General features: G+C 31.8%; 1 protein-coding gene across 1 annotated transcript; it reads left to right on the forward strand.

Annotated features, from left to right (window-relative positions):
- Window positions 1-3,100: 3,100 nt before the first annotated feature.
- On the forward strand, window positions 3,101-4,389 carry LOC135139602 (odorant receptor 42a-like). The gene is made up of 6 exons (XM_064069900.1): window positions 3,101-3,597; window positions 3,649-3,780; window positions 3,831-3,930; window positions 3,977-4,081; window positions 4,128-4,280; window positions 4,330-4,389. The coding sequence occupies exons 1-6, from the start codon at window positions 3,101-3,103 to the stop codon at window positions 4,387-4,389; spliced, it is 1,047 nt and encodes a 348-aa protein (XP_063925970.1).
- Window positions 4,390-12,430: the final 8,041 nt, after the last annotated feature.

Below are 12,430 nucleotides of genomic sequence, written 5' to 3' on the forward strand. Positions count from 1 at the left end.
TCTTTTTCCAGAGTGGGGCAACTTTAGATTAATTTAACTGCCGTAATGAACTATTAGCAATCTTGTGTGAAGAATTAAGAACTGTTATAATGTAGCACTTAAGTATAAGCACCCAGATCCTTATACATAATTTGGTACACAAAGGAAGTGTCCTGACTAAGTGAATTTCATGAAATCTCCTAACAAACGCCATATCTAAACAAACTCCAGACTGTTAAATTGTGTTAGAACTAGTTAACGACTAAACTCCTGACGTGAACTGTGAATTTACAAACAATAAAAGAAATTTACACAACGTGTTAGCGTCGCTTGAAAATTCATATATTTCCGCTTAGAAAAAAACGCAAGAATTAGCTACGCGTTTTGGGGAAACTGTGGCGTCGTCGTCGTTACGATTAATTCTCGTTAAACAAAGGCTTTCTCCTTTTTATTAACTACCAAACCAACTAAACTTAACCTAGCTAACTCACCACGTAGTTATACTCACAACAAACACACCAAAAGTCACCCTCTCCCCACCCTCTACAAAGCAAGCACGAAATTCTAATTCGAATTGGGTCACCACTACATTAACAATTTTTTCCGGGGATAAAAAAATTCAGAACTAAATTGCAAAATGTTATATAATTTTTATTTTTTTTCCAAAAACCTGAACCGTTGGGGGAACAACTCAACACCAATTTATAAACTACACCTGTAGGACTATGTTATTTTCTACAATTTAAAACCCATTTACTATGTAAAATTTTGAGGTGACGTCATCACATTATGGATGGAGATGATTATACAAAATCTGGTTACCGTTTTACCATATAAAATTTGACTATTGGTCCAGTAATTTCGGAGATTATCTGCTTAACAAATTCATCACGGACGGCGGACAGACAGACAGACGGACGGAGACAGAAGACCCATTAGACCTATAGGGGTCACGACCCATCGAGAAAATACGAAAGTAACCAGTCAGTCAAAGGGTTCGATTACAATACTTCCTTAGCTTACGTTCGAGAAGTAAAAAACAGGTCTAAGTGTTGGACCGTAATCCTCGAGCTGCTCTCATACCATTAGAAAAAGTTATTATATCGGGTACTCCAAATATGACGGAAAAAATCCGGGACGGCAGACAGATGGACAGACGGACAGACAAACAGACAGACGGACAGAAAAACAGACGGAAACGGTAGACCTATTTGTTCGTGCTGTAGGGCCGACGGACTCGATTAAAATACTTCCTTCGCTTACGAATACGAATCCATAACGCAATTTTTTACTGCTGACAAATGTCATTTATGACAATTCTTATCGGAAATTTGGACTGTCAAATAAATTTACCTTAATACATATCAGAGTTACGGAGTTAATTCTTCATCTTTGAACTTTATTATTTTCAAAAATTTGGTCCAGAGATTTTTGAAACATTTTTCTAACAACGTACCATCGAGCTTTCCAGCAATTTTTGGAACAACAAGTTATATAATTTGGAGATATTGTGAGAAAATTTGGATGCCGGTTGTCAGCTGTCAAGATTAAGAAATTGCTGACAATTTTAGACTTATAAACTAAATCCACAATATGACCTAAATTTAGAATTACTTCCGTTATACCAATATAAACGAAAAGTTCACATTTTTATTTAAACCTACTTGTGGTTTATGAATCCGTCCTGATTTTTTACCAGTTTTTAACAAAAAATCGAAATATAAAAACGACGCAACAGCACGCTCGAATATATTTAATCTAAACAACTTTAGATATTTGTTTTATTATGTTATCAAAAATAAAAATAAAAATTAATAAAAAATAAGTAAACGGGCGTAATATGAAATTTTCTTAATGAAGTTTTTGATCACATCGCCACGTTTTAAAAGGGCCAAATGTATCAATTTCGAGAGAGAGTGTTTAATGAGAATCCGTTTTTGATATCATAAATACACTGAACTGCTTCATTAATAATTTTTTTTTGAACACCTTGTATAAACGACCAGCAACCATTTTTTCAGAAAATCTTAATGTCTAGGGTAACAATTAACATATGATAGACGACAGACAAACGGAAATCGGAAAAATGAGATTTTTTTTATTTAAGCAATAAAATCAACTGTTTAATTAACTAATTTTTGTTGGGACACCTTGTATCAGCAACAATACAATCATATGAAGAAACATGTATTTTGAACATGTTAAACGAAAATGGCCTTAAAGTATGTGCAAAATTTCAGAGCAATAGTTTTTTTTTGTTTTCCATCGTGGTATTTGAATTTTTTTTCAAAAAGTTACATACCCAACATAAATTTTCTTCGCCTGAATGTGTAAATTAAAATTGTACATTTCATATTCTAGGGTATAAATGTTGCCAATTTAATTTATAATCTATATGTTGTATCACTAGACAATATTGTTGATAATGGAGATGCTTTTCACATACCAACTTTTTGTAGATTAATTTCAATTTTTCCTACACATCTGCTTCTTGGTTTAACCAAAACTTTAACCTTCATTCATAGTACAGTAGGACAAACAAAAATAACCACAAGAGTTGCCACGTATACCTCACTATAAAAGAAAAAAATAATCACCTTTTAACAAAATATAACTGTTTATGGTTTGGAACTCTTGACGCAAATAAGCTCAAATAAAATAAAAATGTAAGAAGGAAACTCAATAAAAACAGTAATTACAGAGAAAATTATAGTGTAGGATTTTTAATAATTAATCAGCTCACTGACTTTCTCCTAAATTATTAGTACAAATGAAATAATTACTCGTTCAAATAATATGGTGCAGTTTTACGTGAAGTTCACTAATTGATAGGTTTACAGAAAATAAATATCACTTACCTGTATAATTATAAAATTTATAAAAAATATAATAACCCTCATATTTTATTTTCACCCCACGAAAATTTTTGAAGGTTGCGGTGTACCATATAACGAGACAAATTCCATCAAAACGAACATTTTTCCCTCGAAAATACCAAAGAAAAGGTGACAATATATTAGAACGAGCTTTTTCACGCGTTTTCAGGATAAGTACGTTCAACTCAATGGAACACTACAACTGGCAATCAAAAATAAAACTATACATATTTCTTTTGCGAATAATGGGTCTGTGGCCCGAAGGTGACAACACCTACAAACCCGGAATCTACATGGTATACTCTTCAATCACAATATCGCTTTTCGTCATTGGCCACATATTCTTCCAAATGGTAAATGTGTATTTTATCGCCCACGACCTGGAGTCAATAGTTGGCACTTCTTACCTCCTACTTATCGAAATTCTGGCAGCAGTGAAAGCCTACTACTTAATCAAAAACATAACAATACTCAAAGAACGAATTATCACTTTTAATAGCGACTGGTTTCAACCAAGAAACACCCATCAGAGAAATCTTATCGAACCGGCGATTTATTTTTGGCAGTTGGTTTTTAAAATGTGTGTGTGCATGTCTTTTGGATGTAACGCCTTCTGGGCAATTTTTCCGATGATAGATAAACCCGAAGAAAGAAGATTACCATTTCTGGGGTGGTACCCATACGACTATAAAAAATCGCCGTATTATGAAATCACGTACTTGTATCAGGTGACAGGTATTTGGTATTTGACATGGGTTCATTTGAATGTTGACACACTAATATTTGCATTCAGTGTGTATACTTCTTGTCAGTTTGATATGTTGGCAGATAATATTAGAAATCTCGCAAATGTGGATGAGAGTTTCACTGATAGTGTGCACCACAATATGCTCAAGTGTGTAGAACACCACAAAAATAGTTTAAGGTAAATATTTAGTTGTGACGATGTTTGTTGTTAATTTTTTAACGTTTTAGTTTTATCGAAAAATCGACGAAATTTTTTAGTTGGATTTTGTTCTGGCATCTTCTGTTTAGTGGTGTTTCCATTGGAATAACTATGTTCCAACTAACAATGGTAATGTTGCTGTTGGGCACTAGTGGTTTTACTGATTTGATTTTAGGTTGTCCCTCTGTCCAACGAATTTTATTCGCTCGTTTCGTATATTCTTGCCATAACACTGCAAATATTTATGTACTGTTGGTTTGGTGAGGAGGTGCAAGCTAAGGTAATCTTGAAACGTTTATAAGTTGGTATCGATGATATTATTTCAGAGCAGCAAACTTTCGTATGCCGTTTTTGAATCTGACTGGATGGATCTGTCTGAAGAGATTAAAAAGAAATTGCTTTTTTTTGGAATGCATTTGAAGCCTGTTCGAATATCTGCTTTGAACGTGTTTTATCTGTCATTGGATACATATATGGGGGTAGATTTTGTTAATTTTATTTCAAATAACTACATGTTGTTTTTTGTAGATTATGAAAACTGCTTGGTCATATTTTGCTCTTTTGTATCAAGTGTCGTCGCCAACCTAAGTCAATAAAGAACAAAGTGATTGATGTCTAAAATAGTTTATTCATATACGCCGTTTTTTCTTGTATTTAATGTATTAAATAGCTAGACAAACTGGTGCTGCTCAACTGTACGTGCTTAATGGTCAAACGATAAACAGTCGAAGTTATCATTGCTGAGAATACATTTTTCCAGTTGGGGTCATCACAGTAAATAAAATTCACAAAATAAATTAAGGCGCGAGAGAAATTTTGTTTAAATACTTCAGTCAAGCTGTTCGCAATCACGAACTTAACAGATAATATATTTTCTGTCGATTTATTTTATTCAACGACAATGTAAATTTTTACTAATTTCTACCACACTACACCCATTATGTTTATGAACTTCTTCATTTTTCATGTAATTGCTCAAAATATCATTTATAATTTAAGTTGATAGAAAAAAAATGGTCTAAGCTTATTTATACAAAACTTACCTCGCCTCTCAAGCACAGTCCAACAAATCCAACTTTTTCGAAAATTAAAAAATTTTTTGCTAAATCGTATTTATTTTATTGTAACCATATATCTTGTATTTTAATACACTTAGCGATAACTACAATAACCGGATCACCGTATGATAGTCAAGATTTTTTTAATGCTTCCTTTTCAGCTTATTAAATAAAATATTGCATTTTATTTTGTGATGTTGTAATTTATATTTGGTTATTTAAAACTTCTCTAGGACTAGGAGAGGCTCATGAAACGTCGAAGAAATATGGAGGTACCAAGTCGACTAATGGATTTGATTACTACACTTCCTTAGCTTACGCTCAATAACTAAAAATGGTTTCTTAGCAATAACTTGAAGTGTTTATGTTGATACATTGCAAGACAAGAATGTCAGGTAGACATTACTTTGACTAGAATGAGTTTCTCACCTTAAAACAGAGAATTAAAATTATTAATTAAGCCACAATTGAACAAAGTGTAATGAATATTATTATTATAATTCTTATTTAATCATCATTAAATAAAGACGTGCATATTCTTACATTTTCGAGAAAATGGGGGTGAATCGTTCTTAATTTGATAAATAAAAAATTAGTCAGTGATTTTTTTAATTTTAATTTATCTAATGTAAAAAAGATGATTAGAGAGATACATTTTGATTAAAAATTTACTATGCTTGCGATAACCTTGAAACGACAGCTAGATTTCAAAGCATTCGATTTTGCAGTTCCTGAGTAAAACCATAAAATTAATTTACACATTGATTATCTTTTTTGAGTCACCCTATAAATGCAATACTAAAAAATGAAGGCAATGATAGAGCACGAGTTTTGACTCATCATATTTTGCACATATTCGAAAAGATTTACTGGGTAAAATTTTGAGATGATGTCATTAAGTTTTCGGGAAAATTAGCAGATATATTTGGGCTAAAAATTTACACTGTGTTAATTTAAAATTTCTAAACATTTCTGCTGATTTAATCAATAAAATAAACTGACTCATTCATTAATTTTTTTGAAGTCATCCTGTATAAGCAGAGCTGTTCAAAGTACTCAAAAAAAGTACTTGAAGTACCAAGTACAAAGTACTACTTGAAATAGTGTTCAAGTAAAGTACCAAGTACTTACTTTCAGCAAGAGTATTTCAAGTATCAAGTACTTTTCAGATGTACTTGAAGTACAAGCCAAGTACATTACTTCAAGTACTTACGAGTACTTGAAGTACTGGAGGTATACTTCAAATACTTACAAATACTTGAAGTACTGAAAATGCTTCAAGTACTTTCTAATTATTTGAAATACTATAGAATTAGATAAATTTTCCTGTTTTTTTAAAAAAGCTTAATATATTTTAGAACTGAATTTTTTAATATTCAGAATTTAAGTATACAATAATACATATTTCGCCACATAAAAAATTGCATAAGCATCAACTTAAATGCAGAATGGTAGCTCACTTATTAATAATACTATGTTATTTATAAACAATATTCTTTTGAAATACTTTTACATCTTTCTGTTGACACAATGCCTTCGACAAAATTAACGTATATTTCTAATTTAAAATTTAAAATGAAATACATGACGGCGTTGTCTATGTATGCTTACTATTAATTTATAACAAAAACATCGGCGCTGTATGGTATTTTCTCAGGCTTCTGTTGCCTTTTTTTAATATTTTGAATTTTGGTCCACCACCAAAACGTTCTGATTTTTTAATAAAGTTGTGTTAAAAATATATGAGTTTTATGAACCGGTTCCGTGTTTAAGTTTGTGGGTAGTTTACAGCACCCTTAATCATTACCCATTGTGAAAGTGCACAGGGCCTGATTTGTGAAACTGAAATTTTTCAGAAAAAAATTTTTAACATAAAATTGTGCTATTGCTATGTGATTGCTATTATAATAAAAGGGATAATCCCCTGCCGAGTTCTCCGCCCTGACCAGGCTTCTTACTGACAAATACACGACGGGGTTAAGAAACTAATGAAAGAATAAATATCTTTTTGAACGAGTACTGAATCATTTCTCAAATATTTTCAAATCCGACCTTGCACTTTAGCAGGTACGTCAACAAACCCGATTCCCTTTGGGGTACCGGGAAGGTACTGAAAAACTACCCGCAAAGTTAAGTTCCGAACCAAAATACAAAAAAGACAAATCTCGTATATTCACAACTTTACATCGCTGAAAATTTTACACAGATTTCCGACCCTTCTGCTGTCGTCATCCACTCTCAAATGACATATTTATGACATTAATTTTCTTACCTACCTATCTATCGGCATTATGCAAGTACCTATGAAATGTATGTCATATTGTGGATAAGATATCCACAATCACAGATCAAAATATAACCTCACAGGAAACAAACACGATTTTACTATTAAAAATACATCTAATCAAATAATTGAATTAATAACTTCAAGTATTTAACAGACCCTATTTTGAGATGTGAAAACTTCGTAAAATAGAGACTAAAGTATTTGAAATTTCCACTTTCATACTTCAAGTAATTCAAGAGTATTTAAAATACTGAGTGAAGTACTTGGAGTAAAGTACTTGGCAAAATCAAGTACTAAACTCAAGTACATTTTAGAAATACTGCAAGTACCAAGTACCAAGTACCTAAATATAAAAGTACTTCAAGTAAAGTACTTGAAGTACTTAAAGTACTTGAAGTATTACTTCAAGTACTTTTACTTGAAGTACTGAACAGCTCTGTGTATAAGTAAATGTAAAAAATATGAATGGAAACATAAATCACAAGTATATACTCATCATATTTTGCCATTTTAAATGGTATTTATTCGGCAAAATTTTGAGGTGACGTCATCAATCCAAAATTAAATTGTAAAATCTTATTATATAATTTTGAATTTTTTCAAAAAATCTGGACGTTTCGGATAAAAACTCAAACCGGAGTCATAACTACAACTATACTATGTTATTTGATACAATCTAAAAGCCATTTACTATGTACAATTTTGAGATGCAGTTATCACATTATTGGTGGGGATAAATAGATATATAGTAATAAAATTTGACAATAATCAGTTGAGTAATTTTGGAGATTATCTGTCTAATAAAAATCGTCACAGACGGCGGACAGACAGACAGACAGACGGAAACTGGAAACCCATTTTTTCGTACCATAACCCATTGAAAAAATACGAGAACAACAATTGGTTATTGATAGTTTAATAATGATTTACTAGAATACGATCGACAACGTAATTTTTCACTTGTGACAAATGCCATTTTTGACAATTCTTATCGGAATTTTAGATTGTCAATTGAATTTACATTAACACAGATCAGAACTACGAAGTTAATTCTTCAAGTTTGAGGGTTAATAATTAGGTTCAGAGATTTTTTTAACCATTTTCTTAACCACGTACCATCGAGCTTTTCCGTCATTTTTGGAACTCTGTTCGAACCGAATTTTTCTCGGGATCACAAATCGGCCTTCATTTTTTTCTACAGGTCATCAAATAAGAGAGAAATAAAATTTTAATCTGGCGCCTCCACCATTTCTGCACCAAATTTGAAAGTTGCTCAAATTCTCCTGAAAGAGAAAGCGAATTTTCTCGGATACACAAATCTACACTTATATTTCCAGTAGATCTCCAAATTAGGGAGAAATTAAATTTTATTCTAGCGCCTCCACCATTTTTCATCAAAGTTGAGTGTTGTTCAAATTCTCCAGTAAAACAATCTATCCGAACCGAAATTTTCTCGACATAACAAATCTGCCCTTATTTTTTCTCTAGGTCGTCAAGAAAGGGAGAAATTAAATTTTATTTTACCGCCTCCACCATTTTTCCACCAAAGTTGAAAGTTGTTCCAACGGTGCCGGGAAAGGTTTTATCCGAACCGAAATTTTCTAGGGACCACAAATTTTCCCTTATTTTGCCAGTAGGTCTCCAAATAAGGAAGAAATTAATTTTTATTGTGGCGCCTCCACCATTTTTTCATCAAACCTGAAAGCTGCTGAAATTCAACAGGAAAAGGTTCTACCCGAACTGAAATTTTTTCAGGATCACGGATGTGCCCTAATTATCGATACATATTTAATAAGGCTCTGCAGATGTGGGGATTGATTTGGCGCCATTGCAAGGATATGAGCTCTCATGCACTTAAAGTGCTATATTGCTCTCTCGTGCGTTCTGTTCTGGAATATGCTTCTTCAGTTTGGCATCCAACATGCGACACTCATATTTCATTGTTAGAGCGTGTTCAAAAAAAGTTTTTGAGGTCTATTGAATTTAAAGAACATCATCTACATCAACAAGGTGAATATGAATGGGTCATGAGCTTCCTCAATATTAAATCCTTGGAGATACGTAGAGATATAACGGATTTATGTGTTCTTCACGCCATTATTAACAACCATATAGATAGTAATGACTTATTAGCCAAACTAATGTTTAGGGTTCCAAATAAAAACTGCAGAACTACTAGATCTTGTAAAATTTTCAGAATTAACAAAGCATCTACTAATATGTCAACTAACCACCCATTGCGAAGAATGATGAAACAAGCAAACGAACTATCTAATTTTGTAAAATTTGATATTTTTAACTCAAACCTTGTTGTATTTAAGAGAATGATAAATAATCTTGTATAATTCGGATAATTTAAAATTGTTTCTTTTTGTGTTTATTGTATGATCATTGTTATAAAGATAATTAATTAAGTTAATCATATACCTTATGTATTTGTAAGTTTAATTTTCTTACTTTTTGTAATTGGAGTTATTCCGTAATAAACTAATAATAATAATAATAATAATAATAATAATAATAATAATAATAATAATAATAATAATATGCGTAATGATAGAAGTCTTGCCTGAATGCCGGTCATTTCCGGGTCAGTGGTGGGTCTTAATAATAATTTTTCTTGTAGATTCGCAAATAATGGAGAAATTAAATATTATTTCAACGCCTCCACCATTTTTCATCAAAGTTGAGTGTTGCTCAAATTCTCCAACAAAACAATCTATCCGTACCGAAATTTTGTTGACATCACAAATCTGCGTTTATTTTTTCTATAGGTCGTCAAAGAAGGGAGAAATTAAACTTTATTTTAGCGCCTCCACCATTTTTTCACCAAAATTGAAAGTTGTTCCAACGCTTCCGGAAAAGTTTCTATCCGAAGCGAAATTTTCTAGGGAACAGAAATTTTCCCTTATTTTGCCAGTGGGTCTCCAAATAAGGAAGAAATTAATTTTTATTGTGGCGCCTCCACCATTTTTGCATCAAACTTGATAGCTACCAAGATTCGACCGGAAAGGTTCTATCCGAACTGAAGTCTTTTCGGGATCACGAATCTACTCCAATTTTTCCTATAGGTTCTCAGATAATGGAGAAATTAAATTTCATTCTAGCGCCTCCACCATTTTTCGTCGAAGTTGAATGTTGCACAAATTCTCCAGCAAAGCAATCTATCCGTACCGAAATTTTCTCGACATAACAAATTAAATTTTATTTCAGCGCCTCCACCATTTTTTACCAAAATTGAAAGTTGTTCGAACTCGCCCGGAAAAGGTTGTGTCCGAACCGAAATTTTCTAGGGATCACAAATTTTCCCTTATTTTGTCAGTAGCTCTCCAAATAAAGGATGAATTAAGTTTAAATGTGGCGCCTCCACCATTTTATCACTAAATTGAAAAGTTCGTTAAATTTTCTGTCCGAACTGAATTTTCCTCGGGATCGCGAATCTGCGTCTATTTTTCCTGTAGGATCTCAAATAAGTGAGAAGTGTGAAATTTTATTAATTTTTAGATATCACCCATATGTTGAAAAAAATAGATAATACCATTTACAATATAAGAATAAACTTCGATCTCGCAATATCCGCGCAATTTGTTCGATTCAACTTCCACTACATTTCACCGCTAAGCTCTAAGCTAAATATTAATTTAAATCTACCAACCTTAATCTTGACGCTAGTGTCATCATCAAATTGTTGATTAGACAACATTTTCTAGTGTTATGTTATCTACACGATATTTCTAACAAACAGACGACGGGCAACAGACGACAGACAGTTACAACAAGGAGAGACAGAACTGTGTAAAATTAAAATTAAGTTAAGCAAATTTATTTTCTACTTATTTTTTAATATCTTTCATCGCCTGAGTGAACAAATGAAAATCAAGAAAAATAATTTACTTGTGGCTATAAAAATAAGCCAAAGCAAAATTCCAAAAGTAAAAAAAATTACACCTCTTAGCCCATTTCCTTTGTTAATAACATTATTGACAACTCATAATTTTTTTCCGAAGTTAACTAAAATAATAGTCTATGAAATACGTTTTTTTAGAAGAGTCAAAAAAAATTTAAAGTTGGTAGCCCAATTTTGTAAAAAGCACTACAATAATTGATCAAATTCGACAAGAAATAGGGAAATTAATAGAAAGGAAATTATTTTAGAAATTTTCTGAAATTCATAAAATCGGACAGCACTGCAACTTCAAAAATATATTTTTGTCTTAATTTTTCATTACAAAAATATTTGCTAGTATCAATACAGGCATCTGATTCCAACTAAAAACAGATGGATTACATCATAGACTTCAGTAAACTCTTGTTAGGAAAGTAATTTTTTAACAAATTTTATTAACAATGAAAAAGTTATAATGTGTTCATTTTATTGACTAATTCTGAAAAATCTCCGACTTTCGTAATTATTAATATGTATCTAAAGCAACAAATTTTGTTTTTTTTTTTTCTCAAACTGAGGTAATTTTGAAAGTCTTTCAAGTAAAAATATTTAAAGTAACTGTTTATTTTTTTACCCTACGGGCTTAAAAAGATTATTGACACTACAATTTTTTTCCCTAGTTAACAAAAACCAAATAAATACATTTTATAAACTAAATAACTAATTTTTCTTTCCTTTACCCCATCCCCCATTGCCCCAGCCTTACTCTTGTCCTCTCGACTTCTTTCATCCATTCCACCCCTCTTCCGCCTTCATTCAATATCTCTGTCACACTCTCCTCTCTTTCTGTGCTCTATCGTCTTTCGCCCTTCTCCACACATCCTACACATTCTCTCACCTTTGCTTAGCCAAAACTTATTATTTCTTTCTTCATTTCCACACCTAAATCTCGCAATTATTTTTTTTTCTTTCGCGCTTTCTCTGTCTAGGTACTTTGGTATTGTTTCTGTTATTATCATTCTATAGTCTGCATTGTACCTAGAATTACTTACACTCGCTATGTCTCTGTCACGCATACACAACTCTTCTCTCATACTCACCCCCATTTCTCTCTTCTCTCTATTTCCATCCATGCGTATCCCAGTCTTTCATAATATCCTTGTCTACCCTTGTGAAGTTCTTTCCCTGTTTCCTTTTTTTTTCCTTATTATATATAAAATATTTCAGTAATTTGAAATAACGGAAAATAATGTTATAATAAAATATACAAATAAACTTATATGAAATTAATGTAAAATCACACAATTATTCACAACATAAATTTTTACGTACCAACTTTTTTAAAATTAATTTTGATATTTCCAGGCATCCATTTTTCCGTTTAACCAAAAATTTTAA

Source organism: Zophobas morio, unplaced genomic scaffold, assembly GCF_036711695.1.
Source record: "Zophobas morio isolate AGI-343-1 ecotype UQ-CSIRO unplaced genomic scaffold, CSIRO_AGI_Zmor_V1 ptg000031l, whole genome shotgun sequence".
NCBI classification, from domain to species: Eukaryota; Metazoa; Arthropoda; class Insecta; order Coleoptera; family Tenebrionidae; genus Zophobas; species Zophobas morio.

Bases quoted from the DNA above. Each gene is read 5' to 3' on its own strand.
- LOC135139602 (XM_064069900.1), top strand. From the start codon at position 3,101: ATGGGTCTGTGGCCCGAAGGTGACAACACCTACAAACCCGGAATCTAC. The intron at 3,931-3,976 runs GTAATGTTGCTG...ATTTGATTTTAG, and splicing joins CTATGTTCCAACTAACAATG to GTTGTCCCTCTGTCCAACGA. The intron at 4,281-4,329 runs GTAGATTTTGTT...TGTTTTTTGTAG, and splicing joins CATTGGATACATATATGGGG to ATTATGAAAACTGCTTGGTC.